The 22,309-nt window shown below is 44.2% G+C and overlaps 2 protein-coding genes across 2 annotated transcripts; both read right to left on the reverse strand.

The window, feature by feature from the left end:
• Positions 1 to 1,085: 1,085 nt before the first annotated feature.
• Positions 1,086 to 2,042, reverse strand: OR2B11 (olfactory receptor family 2 subfamily B member 11; the record flags this gene model as incomplete). The annotated part of the gene is made up of 1 exon (XM_080924166.1): positions 1,086 to 2,042. The coding sequence occupies one exon, from the start codon at positions 2,040 to 2,042 to the stop codon at positions 1,086 to 1,088; it is 957 nt and encodes a 318-aa protein (XP_080780292.1).
• A 16,976-nt stretch (positions 2,043 to 19,018) lies between these two features.
• On the reverse strand, positions 19,019 to 19,978 carry LOC308426424 (olfactory receptor 2C1-like; the record flags this gene model as incomplete). The annotated part of the gene is made up of 1 exon (XM_080924165.1): positions 19,019 to 19,978. The coding sequence occupies one exon, from the start codon at positions 19,976 to 19,978 to the stop codon at positions 19,019 to 19,021; it is 960 nt and encodes a 319-aa protein (XP_080780291.1).
• Positions 19,979 to 22,309: the final 2,331 nt, after the last annotated feature.

Here is a 22,309-nt window from a genome sequence, read left to right on the forward strand (position 1 = left end):
CCCGGAACTTGACAATAACAAGAACAATTTACTACGGCCTTTAGTAATTGATTCTCACAGGAAAATGAGATTTGCAAAAGTGATCATATCGTGAGGATCAGTGTCACACAGATCTATACTTGCAAACAGTGTATCACCAGCATCGCAGAGACCGTCTACAAATGTTAGCTTGAGTAATCAATCACCGTCAACATTTCTTGTGTGTGGTTCTGGGCAGCAAAGCCGGGACCAGGCTGGGCAGGAGCTCTAGGGCTGAGTTAAACATTATTCAGTTTTCAATTTTTTTTTTGGCTAGGTTTTATTGTCTCAACTCTATTGTATTTGTTGTTGTCCTCTTCACTGGAATATGCCCATGGGGAAGGTGAGAGGGGAGCTGTATTTGTACCCCTGTACCCTAACAGGGAGTCATCTAGCCTCCCAGTAGAAAGTTCCCAGTCAGTGGTGGGAAAGCTTTCTATAGACAGTTTGAACCGGAGGAAAAAGAAAACCATCTGTGGTTACAAAAAGAAGCACGCAGCCACATCATTCTTGTGATATCTTGGGGAAAAAATTAAAAATTTATCGATTTTGATCCGTGAGGAACCGCCGTCGACTACAAGTGAGGTAAGACTGCGTCGGGCTCAGATTGTACACATCTGGAGTGACCGTCATGAAAGAAAGGGGCTTAAAACGATACTCGGGAAGTGAGAGAGCAAATACAGGAAGGCGAAGAAAATGGGAAGAACTGGGAAATTAGAAATTAAACAGTCTAAGGAGTACTTGTGGGCACCAAGTCATTCAAGCACGTCTTGGAGACATATGGCTCCTTATAATTGTGCTCTGAGAATGGAACTTAACGCTTAGATGTGGAACTTTGAGCATCATCGCCACGTGGAAGGTGAAATGTTTTCGGATGTTTTATTTTATTTTTTTCAAATCTCTCAAAGAACCAACTGCTCCAAACGTTTCCTGCAGCCCTAGTGGTTGGACTCAGTACTTCCCACATGCCAAGTGAATGCTGTAGCAACCCTGAGTTACAACCCCACCTCCCCAGTGTCCTTGCTCAGGAGTTCTGCAGACTATGGAGGTCTTCCGGGGCTACACTTTCACCTTCCACACAGCCTCCCGGTCCTTGCCAGGAGTCTTCGGAGAGCTCCCTTCACGTCCTTATTCCTCAAGGTGTAGATGAAAGGGTTAAGGGTGGGGGTGATTATAGAATAGAAGAGGGAGATGAACTTGCCCTGCTCTTGGGAGTAACTGGATGGGGGCTGTAGGTACATGTAGATAGCAGGCAGGTAGAAAAGGGAGACCACCAGCAGGTGGGAAGAACAAGTTCCGAAGGCCTTGCGCCGTCCCCTGGAGGACTGGATCCTCATCACTGCCTGAGCAATGAAGCCGTACGAGAGGAGGATAAGGGCCAGAGGGACCAGCACAAAAAAGGCCACTAGCACAGCCAATGTGACATCATTCACTGTCGTATCAGCACAGGACAGCTTGATCATGGCTGGCACCTCGCAGAAGAAGTTGTTCAGCACCTGCCGGCCACAGAAAGGCAATTGCACTGTCAGGACGACCTGAACGAGGGAGTTGCCGAAGCCGCTGAGCCAGGCCGTAGCCACCAGCTGCCGGCAGAGTGGGCGGTGCATGATAATGGCGTACCGGAGTGGCTCGCAGATGGCCACGTAGCGGTCCAGAGCCATGGCAGCCAAGACAATGCACTCGGTGCAGCCCAGCCAGTGGAAAATGGCATATTGCACCGTGCAGCCACCATAACTAATGGTCTTCTGGGAGCTGCCCATGTTGAACAGCATCTGAGGGACAGTGGTGGTGGTGTAGCAGAGGTCCAGGAAGGACAAGTGGCTGAGGAAAATGTACATGGGGCTGTGGAGTTGGGAATCCAGCTGGGATACCAGGATGATGGAGATGTTGCCCAGCATAGCCAGAATGTAGGACACCAGGAGGACTACAAAGATGGGGCGCTCCAGCCATGGCTTGTCAGAAATGCCCAGGAGGATGAAGTCCTTTGGGGTGTCCCAGAAGCAGCTTTGGTTGTCAGTTCTCATGCTAAGGCATCTTCTGGGAGCTGCGATGATTGAAGAGAGTTTGAATGAGTGGCTGTCACTGAGAAAATGAGCCATGTTCTCCCTCTGTCTGCTCTCTCTTAGGCTGACCCTCCTTAGGCTCAAAGGGGAGTCAGGGCAGAAGTGTGTACATCCCACACCCCTCCCCCTCCGACCTTCACCAAGCCAGTCTTTCTAAACTTCAATTCCTGCATCTGTTACAATGGGTGTGGGGAACGGGGCTTGCCTCAGCTGCAGATCTTGGAGAAGATAGAGAGGCTTCTGTGCCAGTGTCCCACACAAACATGGGTTGCATGCTTATTCGGCCACGACTCCCTCAACTCTCACTGGAATGTTTGGCTTCTCCACAAACACACTGACGGCAAAGTGTCCGCTTTCTGAGGCTTTTTAATCTTGTCTTCTGGAGACAAGAGACCGGATGGAAGAGGTGAGATAAAGCCGGAAGAAGGGCTTTGCACGTGGGGAGGGACTGTCTTGCTAAGATCACAGTCACGCAGCCTTCTCACCTCTGATGGCTGATACCTGGCCCTGTCACTGTGAAGATGTGCAGAAGCTCTTGCCCTGTGACGGCTCACACCATGGCTGCTCTGTCACTCACATGGACAGTAAAAACAGCAGGGTTCCAGGATCTCTGAATACCTGGAGTAGCCAGGGCATAGGAGATTTTAGCTTCTGATGTGTTACTGATTCCCAGTGAGACCAGAGAGCACACATGGTGAGCACTGGAAAAAGCCCTTAGACTTGTTTGACAAAGATCATGTGGCTCTGGGATGCTATTTGTTTCTTACTTAGGGTGACGTTTAAATCCCAGGTACAGCTTTGCCAAGGACATATTATCCCAGAGAGAGAGAGAGAGAGAGAGAGAGAGACAGAGAGAGACAGAGACACAGAGACAAACAGAAAGAGACAGAGACAGAGCACAGCCAGTTTGAGTTTCACCACTAGCAGGGAACAAATGAGCTGCTATCAGTGATTCCTGGGATTGAGGTAGGAGATAAAATGAAATTAGCTAGTGAGAAGTTGGCCCCAGAGGGCTGGAGAGATGGCTCAGCAGTTAAGAGCACTGACTGCTCTTCCAGAGGTCCCGAGTTCAAATCCCAGTAACTACACTGTGGCTCACAACCATCTGTAATAAGATCTGTTGCCCTCTTCTGGTGTGTCTGAAGACAACTACAGTGTAATTAATATATAATAAATAAATGCATCTTAAAAAAAAGTTTGTTGTGCTAGTTATTATGGGGCTGGAGAGATGGCTCAGAGGTTAAGATCACTGGCTGTTCTTCCAGAGGTACTGAATTCAATTCCCAGCAACCACATGGTAGCTCACAACCATCTGTAATGAAATTTGGTACATATACAGGCACATATACAGGCAGAATGCTGTATACATAATAAATAATCTTTTAAAAAAGGAATTGGCCCCAGCAAGCCTTAGACAGCCTGGAGACCTCAATCCTCTGGAAAAACCCCTCACGACAATCAAAGATGTTCTGTAGATCAAAGCCCCTCTGTGTGCAGGGACTGCGTAAGTCAAGGCTCTCTGTCTTGTGAGCTCTGATAACGATGCTAGCTCATGATGGAGCTCCAGTGCTAAGAAGAAACTTGTCCATATAGCAGAGGACAAGTCACCTTTTCACTTCCGTTTCTGTTTCCACTCTCTGTCCCCACTTAAAACAGGTAGTTTTCGACACTTAGCCAAATCCTCTCTTCGAGTCTCAGCTTGTTAAAGGTTTCTCTCCCTCTCTCCGTTTTCTCTAATAAATAGTGTGGGTTGAATTGTTCAACTTGAATCCATGGCTTTCATTTTTCATTATCTGCAAGATATGATCCCAAGGCTGAGGCAGTTCACAGACACAGCTGACAGTGTGCTGCCTGACCTACTGCAGGGTCATTCTAGGGTCATTCTAGGGTCATTCTAGGGTCATTCTAGGGGTCTGACCTCCCCATCTTCCACAGGTATGCCTTTGAGTCCACCATGGAGATGCAGTGCTTCAGGATAAACCTGAAAATCAATCTCACATGTAGGTCATTTACAGATGAATCAAGAATTTCAATTTGGTACTTCATGCACACACTGGAAAGTGAACGAAGGTCTCCTTAAGCTAGACATTGCAGCGAGCACACCTCCTCCAACCGATATTCCAAAGAACTCGAGTGTTATCTGGAAACAACTCAAGCCCTAGAATTTAGATAGATGGATGCTAATTTCTTCTGCTCTGTATGTAGTTTCGAGACCAATGTTCTTTGCAATAACGTTCTCATGAGGCTTGTGAGACAATCTATGAGTGCCCCTTTCTACCAAAAATTCTTACAAGCATTCACGTCAGTGAGCAGGATTCATCTCTGATGAGCTCTAGAACTCTGTTTCTACACAGTGAGCTATGAAACGCACGTTTTGAGGTACACACCGGAGACTGAGGCTAGTCTGCCTTCATGGTGATAGAACCCAGCCTTACAATGTCCTTCGCAGCCTTTCTGGGGACAAAACAGCAGTGTGGCAGGCTGCCACTGACTCTGCTCTCCACCTGCTTCTCAGCCTCTGCACTTCCTGCCTTTCCTGGGATGCAGTATCCAACCACTCTATCCCCCACACATGACCCTTGGTCTCAAGTGTTCTCTGAGGTACGAGTTCCGTCCCAGCTCGAACGTGTTAATTTTCACATCTGGCACGGTCACACTAAAGTAGCGTTCTTCTGGACCTATGCCTGAAGTTGTAAATTTGACAGTGTTTCCCATGCTCTTTCCTAACATTGTGAACCAACACATCTGAAGCTTCAACTATCAACCAAGTCCCCAGCCCCAGTGCATCCTCTTCTTCTCAACCCGAGGCTGACTTCTCCCTGGTCACGATGGCTCTAGGCATCCAGGTTGTTTTAATGAGGTTCTACTCAGTTTTGCCTCCAGCCATGATCTTGTGGTACTGATTCTATCTTCACAAGGTTGGCAAGGGCTGTCTCCTCTTCCTTTCCATCCAGGGCAGTAAGGCCTGTGTGGACCTCAGAGCTTGCTGGCATGCTGTAGATGGTCTTTACTTCTCTATCTTGTAGACACACACAGTGGTGGTATCTTTCCTAGACTCAGGTTCTAAGAGCAAAACGCCTTCAGAAAATCTACTTTCCTAAGAGATTGGGACCATCTCCTTCAATGATCAGAAACATGCTGTGGATGTTTTGATGACAGTCCTTGGACTGCTAGGGTGTGTGTGTGTGTGTGTGTGTGTGTGTGTGTGGACACTAACATGCAGATACACTCTTATGACATATGCCATTCTTTGTGTGATATACAACCCTCTGACTGATCTTTTTATTTATCTATCAGCGTATCCATGTATCTATCTGTCTGTCTGCCTGTATGCCTGCCTGCCTGCTTATTTATCTATCATCTATCTATCTATCTATCTATCTATCTATCTATCATCTATCTGTCTGTCTTTCTTTCTACCTCTCATCGATCCACAATCTATTAGTCAGTCTACTTACCTATCCCATCTCATCCTTAACAATTGCCATTGAAATGTCCTTAGGACCTGATAGAATGGTGACTGACTCCACCATTCAAGAGGGAAAAAGCAAATTCAGAACCCTAAATATAATTTCAAAGCTGCTCCTGAGATGGGCAAAATAGTCAGCCTTGAGATTTATTTCTAATTAGCCCTGTTTTCAGTCTGAAAGTCAGTTTAAAATGTCCTCAGTCTGGGCAGGCAAATCAAGGCATCAGTTCCTGCCTTTGTAAGCTGTGGATGGTATCGTTTCCCTTAACTGATGCTAATAGGTGGTTTTCATGACAAGGGAGGATATGCAGGGTTATGTCCTCGCTCAATGGCAGTCTTCCCCTAGAGTTTCCCTTGGGGCAAAATGAGGCCATTCCCACCACTATGAGGAAATAAATATACAGTCTCCCCGTTACAGGTTTTGGCCGGCATCACTCTGCCCGGTGAAGCAAAGGCTTTATTCTACGAACTAGCCTCCACCTATAGTGTTGTCCAAAAGTAGACATCACAAAGCCTCCCTGTGGTGCAGGCTCTAGATTGTCCAGAGCCCAGGACTGGCCGTTACCTTCCATGGCTCCCTGGCATCTCCAGTGGACCTGGCTCAGGGAGGAGTATTCTTTGCAGCCTGTGCTAGCCTGGACTGAGAAGGAGTATTTTTAGGAGGGTGCCTGCTGAAAATGCAGAAGATATTCAAAAAAGATACTTCGTATTTGTTCTGATGAAGCTGCTGAGACCTCATGCTTACCTGGCCCTGGCCCCTGGCAGCTGGAGAGAGGTCATTCTTGGCCTGGAAGTGGGAAGGACTTTTCCTTGCTGCAGATATTCTGGGAAGTCTCCGGCACCACCTCTGGCCACAGGAGGACTACAGAATTGCAATGACCTTGTGCTGTGGATACGTTGATATGGTGGAGCAGCTTCCAGACTTATATAGACAGTTCAGCTTATTGCTAAAGCCAGGGTGTGTAAGCAGCATCCAGCTCACATCACACTTCCTTGTAATTTCACAATTATTCCCCAGGTCCAGCTTCACTTCATCCTCTCATTCTCGCTCTTTTCCAGGAAGGTTCTGAGCGTTCTCCCCAGACACGGCACAGAAGCTTGCCCTCCTCTGGCTGGAAAGTTATCCCTGAAGTTTTATTTAATTAATGTCTAAGGGATTAGCTGATAATTGATGTAGTAAGAACTTCTGTATTTGTAATTAATGGTAGATCCTAGACGACAGGAAGGCCAAAGGAAATGGAGTAGACATGTAGCATGGAAGGGTTATTTTTTTTCTCTTCTTCCTCTTCTTCTTTCTCCCCACTTCTTGTTCTTCTCCTCCTCCTCTTCCTCCTTCTTTTCCTTCTCCTTCTCTTTCTTCATCATCTTCTTTTCCTTAAGGTTCGTAAGGTGTTCACTGTAAAGTTAGTAGAGGACTGATTTGTGGAGCTGTGGTTCAGGTAGAGATCAAGTTGATCTGGCTTTGGCACCAAACTCAATCTCTGGTTTTCTAAACAGGTCACCTGGCTTCACTGTGCCCCATCTCTATCTGCAAAGCATGAAAAATACTGATCTTTCCCTCCAAAGCCTAGCACAAGGGAGAAATCAGTCTGTCTGTAACCTACAGTAACTAGCGTAGAGCAATCCAAATTCGGATCTGTTCCTGAGTGCTAAGGTCTGAGCTGCCTGTTCCATCTGTTGCATGGAAGGGATGAAAACTCTTGATAGGGACCAAGCATGGAGGACAAATCCTTAGTCAGGAGCAGCAAATTGCATCAACAAAGGTAGCTGCGGAACTACCATGAACGGGAGTGTTTTAGACAGTTATTTCTTTCTAGTTAAAGAAAAATTGTGGGGACCAGAGAGGTGGTTCAGCAGTTGAGAGCATCTGTTGCTCTTGCCGAGGTCCCAGGCTTGACCAATACGGTAGTGCACAACTGTAGCTCCAGTTTCAGAGGATTTAACACCCTCTTCTGACTTCTCTGACTCCCCTGGTTACTGGACACACATATAGTACACATACAAACATGCAGGCAAAACCACAAAATAAAATACATAAGATATACATAAGATAAGTTATATAAAACCTTTAAAAAAGTTAGTGTACTTTTGTGTTTTTTCCCTCCTTTGCTAACTAGGCTGAGGACTTGCCAGTTTTGTCTAACTTTTCAAAATATTGTCTATTCCTTGTATAGTCCTTTTCATCTGTATTTCGTGGGCTTGTCTTTTGATTATTCACTGCAGGAAGCATGGAGATCCTTGTGCTCACAAATAACATTGGGGGAACAAGGGATGTTAAGCACACAGGGCTGTCCCTTCAAAGGGACGATGTGTGTAACCCGTTCTTCACCAAGAAGGCTGGAAGCAGACACGGTTAACAGCCTGGTGACCTCTGTGTTAGCCATGTGGCTGAAACTATACTGGATCCTTTCCCAGACCCTTACCGTGAGCTCGTTTTTTCTCACTCAACCTGTAGAAACCATTTTCACAGAAGGTGTCAGATGTAGATAGTCAGGCTATAGAAGCCATCTTTGTGGAAGGTTCACATGGACTTTCCAGTGAGTTTTGAGGCAGTCACATCTGATGTGTATTTAGTTTATTTTGTTTCTCCAGGAAATTTATGCAAGCTTTATTGTACAGACAGGCTTGAGCTAATTACACCAGGAATGTTTTCACTGACTTGTACTGTGCTTAAATGTGCCTAAAATGAACTACTGAGGATGAGGATACCAAGTTTGAACCAGCGCTGGCTATTCAGTGGTGCTGAGCTGATCTGGCTTCTGGCCTCCCACAGATCACTGCTCTGCTGGCCGTGGTGGTCATGGAGCCCACCCACAGTTTGTTACCATGTATCAACATTGTTAAAACCGTTTCCAAGGCCTTGAGGTACATCTGCAGTTGCTGGAGATTTCTCTGACTTTTTGGCATGGTCACCCACAGCTGTAAACTTCCCTGTCCGAACTGCCTTTGCTGCATACTAAGGGTTCAAGTGACTCATGTTTAATTGTCAACTGATTACAGGAGATTTTTAACCTTTTCCCCCATGGTTTTCTTCAATTACTGCACAGGCCACTCAAGAACAGAATTCAGTCTCTGTGTGTTCTTACAGTGACTGCCATTGCTCTTCTTATTAACTTCTAGGCTTTTTTCTTCCTATAACGATCTGATGAGATACAGGAAACTTTTATATTTGTTAAAGTTTGACTTATGGTCCAGGACGTTATCTCTTTTGTGTGCCAAGTGGAATGGGCATCCTGCAGCTCTTGGGTGGAATGTCCCAGATAAATGTGCTATCCATACTTCTGATGTATGGAACAGCTTAAGGATGAGGACTTGGGGGAAGGTTTGGTCAGGATCATCTCTCTATTTAAGTTGCCCACTAGTATTGAAACTAGTATCGAAGCTGAGTCTATTTATACCTGTGTGGTTCGTGTGTGTGTGTGTGTGTGTGTGTGTGTGTGTGTGTGTGTGTATGTGTGTGTGTGTGTGTATGTCTAATAGTCTGCAATGTTTATTAAAAATGTACTGGCTTAAAAAACTCTTTTGACAAATTCTGGCTTGATAGCTGCTGTGTTAAATCAAGCACGGTTATTCCTTCTTGTTTCTGGTCTCTGTTGCTTGGAATATAGTGTTTCATCCTTTGATATTCATTTTGTGAGTCCTTATTAAGGCACTAAGGGAGCAGGCAGTTGGAGCTGTGTCTTCATCCAGTCAGCTTGTTTTCATGTTTTAACTGGAGAGTGTGAACCATTAGCGTTTGGGTTATTATTGAGGAATTTGATGATACCTGTAATTTTATTTGTTTTTATCTGGCAGGTTCATACACTGCTTGATCTTTTCTTTCTCCCATATTCGTGTTAGGGATTTACAGAGTTGGTTGGTACCTGATTCTTCATTAGTTCTCACTTATTTATCTGTTGTTCTCATGAGATTTGTTATTTCATGGTCTCTTGTTCTGGGACTACCTTTCCTCTTGCCCTGTGTGGAGGGGTTTTGCTTTGTTTTTAAAATCTATCCTCTGCAGGGCTGGCTTGGTGGTCATGACTTGCTTTAGTTGGTACTTACCTTGGAATATCTATTTCTTCATTAACTTAGAAAGGTTCCTTTGGTGGGGCTGGAGAGATGTCTTGGTGATTAGGAGGGCTTGCTGCTCTCCCAGAAGGCTTGGGTTCCAGTCCCAGTACTCATCTTAGGGTGCTCACAAATCCAAGTAAATCAGTAACAGTAGCTCCAAGGGATCTAATACCTTCTTCTGGCTTCTGCCAGACCTGCACACATGTGGTAAACAAAGATGCAAGCACACAAATGAAAGTAAGTCTTTTAAAAAGAGAAAGGGAGAGATGGGGAATGAAAAGGCAGCTTGGAGGTTAAGAGTATTTGTTGCTCTTCCAGAGAACCTGAATTCAGTGGAAGACCCATGTCAAAGAGTTCACAACCCCCTGTAATACCAGCTCCAAGGGATCCATTTGGTTTCCACAAGCACCCAAACACATGCAGCTTATACACGCACATACATACACATAACTTTTTTAAAAAAATGAGATACATCTGCTGATACAACAAATTTGTTTGGCGTTATTTACTTTCAGGGCTTAAATGCACCATCTAGTACCTTACTAGATTTTAATGTTTCTGTTGCCAGATCTAATATTATTTTGATGAACATATCTTTGTAAATGAGTTGATGGGTTTTTTTTGCTACACTAAAATAATTATTTTATTTTTATGTACATTGATGTTTTTATGGCATATATGTCTGTATGAAGTTATTAGATCCTCTGGGACAAGAGTTACAGTTTTCAGCTGTCATGAGTGCACTGGGAATTGAACCCTGGTTTTCCAGAAGAGCAATCAGTGCTCTTAACTGCTGAGCCATCTCTCCAGCCCCTTCATTGGTACTTTTATTGTTTGTCTTCATCAGTGTTCTATTGCTATGAAGAGACACCAACTCTTGTAAAAACAAAGCATTTAATTGAAGGTTTGCTTATAGTTTCAAAGATTTAGTCCATTATCATCATGGCAGACATGGTATTGGAGAAGTAGAAAAGTTCTACTTACAGATCTGCAGACAGCAGGAAGATAGAACCTCTGGGCTTGGCTTGGGCTTCTGAAACCTCAAAGCCCACCCCAGTGAGACACTTCCTTTAACAAAGCCACACCCATTCTGTCAAACCACACCTCCTAATTCCTTTCAAGTATTGCCACTCCCTGGTGACCAAGCAGTGAAATCTGTGAGCCTATGGGGAACACTCATATCCAAATCACCACATTTCTACCCCATAGCCTCTCACCATATCGTAATGAAAACAAAGCATTTTCAGTCCAGATTCAAAAGCCCTGAGTCTATTACTGTTTCAATACTGTTTATAAGTCCAAAGCTCAAAGTCTTCTCTAAGACTCGAGGCAACCTCTTCACTGCAACCCCTGTAAAGTAAAAATCAAAATACAGATCACATACTTTCAACATACAATGGCACATCACAATGCCAAAAGTCAAAAGAGGGTGTATAGCAATGGAATACCGGACCAAAGCAAGTCAGAAACCAGCAGAACAAACTCCAAATTCTGAACCAGCATGTCTGATGCCAAAGGACTCTTGGGTTGGTGCTACACTGTGTTAGCAGCTCTCCTTGGCAGCTAACCCAAAGCTCTGGCATCTCCAACATCTTGGGGAATCCAAGGCAACCCAGGCTTCACATTCATGTCTTCTCTGGGCTCCACGGCAGGGATACTCCTAAGGCACACCTGGCCTCAGAGTTTTTCCATAGCTGCAGATGGAGATTCCACAATCCCTATCTTGTACTCTTGACTCTAGAGTCAGAACCGTATGGCCAAAGCTGCCAAGTTCTGTTTGCTGGACCTGGAACATGGCCCCTCATTCAGAGAGCCAGAGGAAGACATCAAGGAAACAGTGTCTCCCAGACACAACAGGACTGACAACACCCAAGAACCCACAGAGCGTGACAGTAGGTACAAGACCGGCACCGGTTCAAACCAGACTAAATCCCAGCACTGAGAAAGGAAGTGGAAAGGGTGCTACCCCTGACTAAGAAGATATTTACAGTTGATATCTGCTAGGAAAAGGAAAATCAGTTTTCTCCAGTGGGTTGTCACTGTGGATACCAATCACACTCCATGGCAGGACCCATGCACTGGAATAGTTGGCTAGAACAAAACAGACTCCATGGTGTGTGTGTGTGTGTGTGTGTGTGTGTGTGTGTGTGTGTGTGTAGTTTTTTTTTGTTTCATTGGTTTTTTGTTTGTTTTAATTTTCAGTTTTTTTTTTAATTTTTGAGAGAGAGAGAGAGAGAGAGAGAGAGAGAGAGAGAGAGAGAAAGAATATGAAGTTGGGTGGGTAAGAAGATAGGGAGGATCACAGTGATCCTCAACCTTCCTAATTAAATAGTTTCTCAAGTTGCAGAGACTCCCAACCAGAACATTATTTCAGTGCTGCTTTATAACTGTACTTTTGGTATTGTAATGAATCATAATTCGTTATAAATATCTGTTATATAGATATCTGATATGTAAACCTTGTGGAAGGGTTGTTTAATTCCCAGAAGGGTCTTGGTTGAGAACTACTGAAGGAGATAGAGGAGGGAAAGGAATACAAGCAAACTGTAATGTAAATTAAAAAGCCATTTATTGAGGTCTTTAGTGCCATTCCACTGTTTGCTGGTGATACAAACATGAAAAATACTGAATCTTGTCCTCAAAAAAAAAGTTAATGTCTGAGGTACAGGTTCGGAGATGGAAGAGGGTACATGTCAGGAAGCCGTCTCAGTGGCATGGGCACACATAATAACACGGTTCATTTCACCCAGGCTTCTTTCTCATTTGCTAAGCTGTAGGAAAGAACAGGCATATTAGTAAGTTGGCATTCCGGTGCTCTGAAGGACTGGACTTCTTTAGCAGCATAGACTTAGCTCAAGGACTTCTCATAGTGTCTTTATAGGCTGGCTCTAACCAGGCATGAGGTTCTGTGATAACACAAATTTGTCAGCAATCCGCAGCCCTTCTGCGCCTTTTAAGTGACCCACACCTTTCACCCCAGCATTCCAGAGTCAGAAACAAGTAGAACTCCGTGAGTTCTAGGCTAGGCTGATGGGCATATATTTAGTCCCAGGACAGATCTCTCCCCCCTCCCTCTCTCCCTTTCTCTAGCATTTTCAAATCATGATTTCTCTCTCTCTTATCCAGCTCCACCCAGCTCTTCCCTACCATCCAACTTCACATTTTCTCTTTCTCTCAAAAATCAAAGCATGCAAACAAACAAAAACCCAATAAGATAAAAAAAAATAACATAACAATTTTTTAAAAAAAATCCCACTTTAAAAAAAAAAAAAGAGAGAAGCTTATTTTGTTCACCAACTATTGCTCTGCTTGGGTCCTGCCATGGAGTGTGGTCAACAGATCCAGAAACAACCCACTAGAGAAAACTGATTTTCCTTTTCCTAGCAGGTATCTGTCTCGGTAAATACTAAAAAGCGTCTATTGTTACCGTCCCCCTCGCCCCGCCGTGGTCTTACTCCGCTGGAGCCAGGCCAGGCACCAGGAGCTGCTAGAGCTTCACCAGTAACTGCTCCAGTGTGGAGCTGGAGCGCAGTCTCCTACGTAGTTAGCTCCCAAGCCTTGTACCCACACATCTCATTTCATGGGCCCGATAAAAACTCCACAATCATTAACTTATCAAACAGGTTTATATGTTAAATTCTCAATCCACAAACCCTCTACATAATAAGCTTACAACCAGCAGACAAAGATATAAACTGCCCATCCCAGAAAAGATAAATTAGACCCATTGAAACCCTTAGAAATAATCATAACAACCTCATCAAGTTAGAGATGCACCGAGAGAAACAAACACATCGGTTTCCATGTTGCCTTCGGAAATCTCCACCTCCTGCCTCCTCTTCCGCTCCTCCAGCCTCCCTCCCTTCCTACCTGTCCACCGTCCAATCATGTATCACCTTAACATCAACCCACAGATATCAATTGCAAATATTTTCTTGGTCAGGGGTAGAACTTTGTGTCCACTTTCTTTCTCAGTGCTGGGATTTAGTCTGGCTTGAACCTGTGTAGTTCTTGGGCATGCTGTCACAGTCTCTGAGAGTTCATGGGTTTTGTTAGTCCTGTTGCATCTGGGAGACACTGTTTCCTTAGTGTCTTCTGCCATGTCTGGCTCTTTCAATCTCCCTGTCTCCTTTTCTGCACAGATTCCTGAGGTTTGAAGGGAGGGGCTTGACAAAGACATCTCGTTTAGAGCTGAGCGCTCCAGAGCCTTTCACTCTCACACTGTCCCCTTGTGGCTCTCTGTTAATTCTCATCTACTCTAAGAAGCATCTCTGATGAGGGTTGAGCAAGGAAGGCACTGATCTGTGGGGAGGGCAGCATGTCATTAGGAATCATTTTAACACTCACTGCTGTTTCTTTAGCAAAATAATAGTAGCAGGTTTTCCCCCTAGGACCCATCCTATCTCGTATTGTGTTCTTGGCCTCATTAGCACTGTCAGGTATGGGTCCCATCTCTGGAGTGCATCTTAAATACAATTTTGAAAGTGCTTGCTTACTACCACAACATTTGGGCCATGGTTGCAGTACTAAAGCTTGCAGGCTACTGTGGTTTCAAGGTTTGTTGTTGTTATTGTTTTAAAGATTTGATTATTTATTCTATATAAGTACACTGTAGCTGTCTTCAGACATGCCAGAAGAGGACATCAGATCTCAATACAGATGGTTGTGAGCCATCATGTGGCTGCTGAGATTTGAACTCAGGACCTCTGGAAGAACAGTCAGTGCTTTTAACCACTGAACCATCTCTCCAGCACCGGTTGCAAAGTTTTTGGATAGTGATATTGATGATTACTTTCTCCTCCCCTAGTATGTAGAGAACCTTACAAGTACCATGAGAGACAGTTAATAAAGGTGAAACTTTAAGTTAGACACCAGCTTGACTTCTCTGTATTTGTGATGACCTAGTAAGTGTTGTCTTCAACAATAGGGCCTTATCATTAGTTTGTGGAGGGAAACCAATGGCCTTGGCGATAGCCTGAGATATTTTGGGGTTCCATGGGACCCATAACCAATGAGTCAACAAGATGCAGCCATTCCTGGCACAGAAAATCTTACTTGATGGCATAAAATAGCTAGCTGGGCCATTGTCTTCATTTAGATTTCTTTCATATATGTGTATTTCATATATGTATATATTTAAGAAGCTTCTATAAGAGTTTTCATATTCTGCAAATGTTTTCATATTGGGGGTTCAGGACAAAGGAGGGGGTATGGTTAAGGGCCTTTAAGACTTTATTTTTAAAACCTCCTTTAACTGCATGCAGGGTTATGAACTAAGGCTTAGCAGAGGTGCTAGAGGCGCTGTCCAGGTGCTGAAAAACTGCATGGAAACCTGGGCTCAGGATTTCTGCTCCTGCAGAACGCTGAACTTCTCTGTTCTGAAGTGATGCATGCTGGTATTCCATTGTTGTTATTTTGAGATGGAGTCTTACTCTATAAGCCAGGCTGGTCATGACCTAAGTGTGTATCTAGTTCAGCTTCAAGTTCGTGACAATTTGGCCTCAGTCTCTCAAATGCCAGGATTACAAACATAAGCAACAATGCCACAATACACTTTCACTGTTTTGTTTTTGAGATAGGGTTTCATTACACCCTGGAACACCCTATGTAGACCAGGCTAACCTCCAACTCACAGATCTCTTCTTGGCTTGGCTCCCTGAGTGCTGGGATTACAGGTGCGCACCATTATGCCTGGTAAAGAGAGGAGAAACAAACCAATACACAAAATAAAACATTTATTGCTTGTTGGATGTAGACGTGTGTGTGGACATTAGTGAGCCATGGAGTACATGGAGGTTAGATCACACCTGAAGGTGCGGGTTCTCTCCTTCCACCATGCTGTTTCCAGCACGGGGCCCAGGTTGTCAGGCGTGGCAGCAGGTGCCTTAATCCACTGAGCCATATCTTCAGCCCTGTACTGGTTTTCTTAAACAGAGTGCTCCATGATCACAGAAGCACACTGTGTTCGGAAGAACGTGTGTCTACTTATGTGAGAGATTGTATTGTATAATAAAAATATAAGGGGTATGCGTGAAGATTGAGCTTTTCCGCATTTCTCATTCCTCTACAGGGTCTATTTTAGGATTAGAACCCAGAGTCAAGAAGGAAATCATGGAGATTCAAATTTATTATGCTTACTTAATAAAAATGTAGTAGATTCAAAGATGAAAATTTAATAATAACTAACATTAGATAGATAGATGGATGGATGGATGAATGGATGGATGGATGGAGGTGTGGATGAGTGGGTGAATGGATGGATGGATGAATGAATGTATAAATGGGTGGATGGATGGATGGATGGATGAATGAATGGATGGGTGGGTGGATGGATAGATTGCTGAATGAATGGATGGATTGGTGGATGGAGGTGTGGATGGGTGGGTGAATGGATGGATGAATGAATGGATGGATGGGTGGATGTAGGTGTGGATGGATGGGTGAATGGATGGATGGATGAAAGAATGGATGAACGGGTGGATGAAGGTGTGGATAGATGGGTGGATGAAGGTGTGGATAGGTGGGTGAATGGATGGATGGATGAATGAATGGATGGATGGGTGGATGGATATGGATACACACTTTTCATTTCACAAAGGAGTCTTTTCCTCTTGCTGAAAATGTAGCCAAAGGCAAGTCTTTGAAAGGCAAGCCATTATTAATAGTTTCCCAACTTAAAGAGATCCATGGTGCTTGAGAGATGGCTTAGTTAGTAAAGCGCTTGCTGTGCAGGCATGGGAGCCTGGGTTTGGATTCCCAACACTTATGCAAAAAATTAAATATGGTAGCATGTTCCTGTAAACCTGGGTCTGGGGAGGTAGAGAAATCTCTGGAGAGTTTTAGCCAGGTGCTTTTCATATCAGACTTCAAGTCATTTCATGGGCAGAGACTACAATGGCAGCAAGACTGTTTTTGGATTCCAAACATTAATAAATACCCTACTGATTTCTCTGTTATAATAATCTAAGGTCGACAAAGCCTGTGGAGATTAATGACAACTATGAACTGAATAGGGTCCAGAGTCACCATGGAAATGAACCTCTGGGCACGTCTGGATATATCTAGGCATGATATAGAATTAAAGCATAATTGCAGAATTAGAGGATCTACCTTTTGAAAATTCAAATTCATTTGGAAGGAAGGAGCCTAACCTGAAAGTGCCCCTGGAGGGGTTCTTTGCTCAAAAACAGATTCTAAGTAAATTGTTTCCCTGGGGTAGCACACAAGGAGGTGACAGAAACTGTGGTGCAAGGGAGACAAAATTCATGCTGAGAGGGCAGCAGAATCTGGTAGTGTCATCTATGAGGTAATGGCTTTTCAGCCATGAAGGATGCAAAGCTGGGAACATCATGGCGTTCTTTGTCAGGGTTCCAGAAGGCCACCAATGCCAGCCAATATATATGGCCAGGGTGGACTCTTTCAAGGTTGCAAGCAGAATGTCGGGGAGGCATTGAGTAAGGGAATGTCTACCTGCAGTTATGGAGAAGCACTGGCCCAAGAGAGAGAGAGAAGTTATGTATGCTTCAGGTGGCAGAGAGGGAGGGAAAGAACCATCCAAGCCTTTTGGAGCCAAGGTGATGCAAGCATGAGCCCCAGATACCTGGGATAGAGCTTCAGGACTTGGTGCTTACCCTGATGGGTTTTATTGTTGGTTTGGTCTGATCGTTCATTGCTAGGTTTCCACATTCTGATTTGGAATAGGAATGTTTATTAATTACCATTATATATTGGAAATGTATAACTTTTTTTTACTACTATACAGATATTCATAGTTAAGAAAGCGTGTTGTGTTCCAGATGAAACATAGATTTTTGGACTTTTGAACAGTGTTGACACTGTTAAAGATCATGAGAATATTTGAAGTTGAATGTATGCACTCTGCATTATAAGACAGATGGGAACCTCTTGGGGCATTGGGTAGAAGGCTAGGGCTTACAAGTGGTGTGTCTGAAAGTTAGATTGACAAAGGGCGGAACTGTGGTAGTTGAGCTTGACCATCAACTAGTACACAGAACCGGAACCATGGGACAAATGTGGGCACATCTATGAGGGATTTCTAGATTAGGTTAGTTGAGGAGGAAAGACCTATCTAAGTATGAGATGTGTCATCCCATGGGCTGGGTTCCTGGACTGAATACAAAGGAGGAAGTGAGCGGAGCACCTGATTCCTCTTTCCATGCTTCTGTTCATGGACATAGCAAAGACAGCCATCACAAGCTCCTGCCTCCGTGATGTCTCTTGATGTGTGAGCAAAAACAATCTTTTCTTTAAGACACTTTTATCTAATGTTTTGTTGCACCAGTGAGACAATAATTAATAGAACACCCCAAAGAAGAGAGTCACCCATAGGTCTGGCAAATACTAATGCCAATTCAATAGAGACAAACTCATATTCTCTCCTAGACCAAACCCCTGTTCAACTGCTGCTGCTTGGCAGGTATGCTAAGTGGGTGGAACCTCACAGAAGGGCTCTTTCTAGTCTGTATTTCTATAGCGAATAGAGAAATTAAGCAGACGTAAGTGATAAAGCATCAATAGTAAAACGTCACATAAAGACCCCGAGTGATGTTTGTCTTAAATGATCTGAGAAAAGCGAATCTATAATGGTGTTGTCACGGTGATTACTTCACATTCATAACGAAGTTAGTTGTGTCGGCGAAGATGAGGTAAGGGTGTGATCACTTGTAGGTTGTCAAAGTGATTGAAGAAAAAGGGAGATATGGGGTTCAGACAGGAGAGGTTAAAATAGTTTGAGTAGGTACCTGGAGAAATCTAATGAAATCTGCTTAGAATTCCTACTTAGATCTTTTGAAAAATGTTTAATGTTTTCTTGGCAAATGCTAATGATATGACAAAGGGTTTAATAATGCATAGAATTCATTTTTAATCATAGTCACATCTCTATTCTCTCACTGTATCTCTCTCACTGAGATCCTGTTCTTCCTAACTGGTCATCGTCATCTTTCACATGGGTGTTTTGCTTGTTTGTTTGGCGAGTCAGTGAGTTCGTCTGGAGTCACTGACAGGAACATAGGCTGTGGAGTATTGACAAAGGCATGGGTGGCTTATCAGTAGCTACATCACTGAAGAGAACGTATCCATTCCAAATAATTTCAGCAACCTTTTTTTTTTTGATACCATGTGACCAAAAGGCAATTACTAGTAGAGATTTATAGACAACACTTTTCATTCAGTATTCAGAAGATCTATAGGCCATTTCTTTTTTTTCCCTCTGTGGATGCAAATATCTGGGAGGGGCCCAGAAAAGTACAGTGTTCCTATCTGGGATTTTAGAAGACAGAAGTCTCTGGCTGATGTTGACAGGTGAGAATTCTGGCCTAAGCTCTTACCTTTTCGGAAAAACAAATCTGTCAGCATTAACTTACATATGGTAGCTCCAGAAGTCTGACAGAGATCACTGGCCTTTCAAAGATGTCCCCTTACCCTGGGTTGCTAGGACCTTCTTCCAGGCTTCCTTCACATCCTTGTTTCTCAGAGTGTAGATGAGTGGATTGAGAAGTGGGGTGAAGACACAGTAGAAGAAGGACAGGAACTTGGACTGAGTGCTGTTGCCTGGAGGCTGGAGGTAGGTATACATACCAGGTCCGAAGAACATGGTGACCACGAGCAAGTGGGAAGTGCATGTGCTCAAAGCCTTCCGCCTCCCCTCAGCTGAAGGCAACTTCAGCACAGCCCTAGCAATGAGGACGTAGGAGATGAGCACCGTCAGAGGAGACACTATTCCAAAAGGAATAGCTCCCAAGGCCAGGGACAAGTCGTTTGTAGTGGTGTCGCTACACGCCAGTTTAATCAGAGCAGGCACCTCACAGAAGAAGTGGTCCAGCGTGTTTTTCGAGCAAAGGGTAAGGTAGAGAGTGAGTGTAGCTTGGACCAGAGAATTCACCAGGCCACTGGCCCAGCATACAGCAGCCAGCCGCACACATGCCCAGAGATGCATGATGAGTACATATTGGAGGGGACAGCAGATGGCCACATAGCGATCAAAAGCCATTACTGCCAGAAGAGCGCATTCGGTGCAGCTGGTCCAGTGAAAGAGGTAGGCCTGAGTAATGCAGCTCCAGGAGGCAATTGTTTTTTCTGGGCCCCAGAGATTGACTAGCAGCTGTGGTACAATGGTGCATGTGGCGCAGAGGTCCAGCATAGACAGGTTGTCTAGGAAGAAGTACATGGGTGTTTGGAGTCTGGGCTCCACCAGGGAGAGGACAATGATAGAGCCATTTCCTAACATGGTGAAGATGTAGGAGACCAAAAGCACTCCAAAAAGGGGCATCTCCAGCCATGGGTGATCAGAGAAGCCCACCAGGACAAATGTGTGGGGGAAACTCACATTTTGCCTTTCCATGGCCACCTGCATTGCGTATGCCTACAGGGGAAAAGACAAAATTGGAAGGTAAACAAGATGTCTCCTTTTTTAATAAGTCCAGGGCAGCATCTTCAAAATGCCCACTGAATGTGTGAAGTTGCAGTAGCGAGATAGTCTCCACAGGTGTTTTTAATAGTTTCCCGGAACATGGCTGGTTTCATATATTGCTCAGTCGTTAAAGTACAAGTCAGGTTAGAGTGAAACTATCCAAGATATGATGGAAATATTTACCCAAAGCCTGATCAAGCCAAGTAGAGATCTGTTCATGAGACTCATTCTGCCTCAGTCCTCCTGCCATTCCTCATCTCAAAAATCTCCCGTCCTTCACTGCGCTCAGCAAACATGACGCTGCATGCCTTCCTTTCACCTGACACCTCCCTCAAGACTAGAACCGAGGGAAACACTACCTAATGTCCCTTTAAGTGCAGGTATGTGAAGGGTGCTGGGACTCAGACAGGAAGTTAGAAGCTTGGATTTGTAACACGCAGACACATCTCTTCGGACTCTTTCTACTGGGAGAGGTCAGCTCTCGTTTGTGCCCCAGATTTTATCACGGCAATGTGAACTCGAAATCAAATTCTCTTAACTACCTTTAAATATATAGCTTGGTTGTATGAAATGCATCTGTACTGCCACTGACTACCACCTACCTCTAGAGTTATTACTTCTATCAAACTCAATGCCTATCAAACGGTATCTTCCTGTCTATTACAGTTCCAGAACCTGGGACTTCTTAAAAATTTCTATTTCCATCTGCCTAATTATCCCAGAGGAATTTTATTGAACCGTGTTTGAAACTTTACCACTGGCTTATTTCACTGACACCATCTCACCTAGATTCATTCAGGATTCCCTACTTTTTTAAAAGGCCAATTAACACTAATTATATGTATTTGCTGTCTTTTGTATTCACCCACAAACACTGAGCACATCTATATTTTGCCTGTTGGAAACACTGCTGCTATGTATGTGCTTCTCCAAACACCACATTGAGATCTGCCTTCAATACATTCAGTATGTATTCAAAAGTGCAGCTTCTGGATTTCATTGTAATTATATTTCCTTATGCTGTGTTCCAGAGTCTTTGTACAATTTGGCTTCCTACCACCAGGGATGGCTTTCCACATTCTCATTAATACTTATTACTCCCTCGTAGAGAAGAGATGATGTAAAACCACCAACGCCCAGCTGGATCCAGGAAGGAGGCCTGAGGTGTCCAAGGGCAAGGTCCACATGCACAGGAAGTCCCACAACATGGGGCGGAAGCTATGGACACGAAGAGGAGGCTGGCGATGACCAAAACAAGTAAGATTGAAGATAGAGCCTCCAGTCCTAGAACCAGGTGAGCAAAGAATGGTTTTCAACACTGCTACAACGTGGCCTCTTGCAGACATTGTAAATGATGTCATACAAAGAAGGGACGAGATTCAAAGCAACCAAACACTGATGCACAAGATCTGTGCAGAAGCAAAAGCAACGTGAAAACCAAGACAGCCTGTCTTCTCCAAAACTCACGAACTCCACAGTAACGCGCCCAGTGAGAATAAGTTGGGAGAGCCTCCAGATGAAGAATTAAAAAAAAATGCTTATGACTGTTCCAAACACAAAAAGAAGGGGTTGGAGAGGCGGCTCAGCAGATAAGAACACTGGCTACTCTTCCAGAGAACCTGGGTTTGATTCTCATCCACCCACAGGGCAGCCCACAACTGTTTGTATCTCCTATTCCAGGGGATTTGACACCCTCACACAGATATACATGCAGACAAATCACCAATATACATAAAAATTTAAACACACACACACACACACACACACACACACACACACACACACACAAAGAAGACACAAAAGCACTCTAAGATTAATAAAGAGTTAGAATTGTTGAAGGAAAAAAATCAAGCTAAAATGATGCTGAAAATTAAGAAAACAAAACAAAACAAAACAAAAAACCAGAACAAAGGAAAAGCTCATCAGAAACCCTCACCGACAGAATGGGCAGGTTCAGAACAGGGTATCAGAGCTGGATATGAGACAGAACAGCATCACCCATGAAGGTCAATGACAATGAAGGAAAACTAAGGTCCCGCCAGAAGCCAGACTCAGTTTAAATCCTTTCCATTTGTCTTCACATTAAACGGGTTGAATATCTTCAGATTTGCTCAGGCACAGGCATTCCATTATTTCTAAGGTCATAGGAACCTTCAGAACCTCAGCATATGGCTCAGAGCCTGATTCTGGTCTGTTCCCCCCCCCCCCCCGCACCTCACTCTCCCCAGGAATGAGTAGGTAGGCTATGGGGCTACTCAGATTTCATAATCAACT

The sequence above is a fragment of the Micromys minutus genome (genome assembly GCF_963924665.1).
Source record: "Micromys minutus genome assembly, chromosome: 10".
Classification (NCBI taxonomy): Eukaryota; Metazoa; Chordata; class Mammalia; order Rodentia; family Muridae; genus Micromys; species Micromys minutus.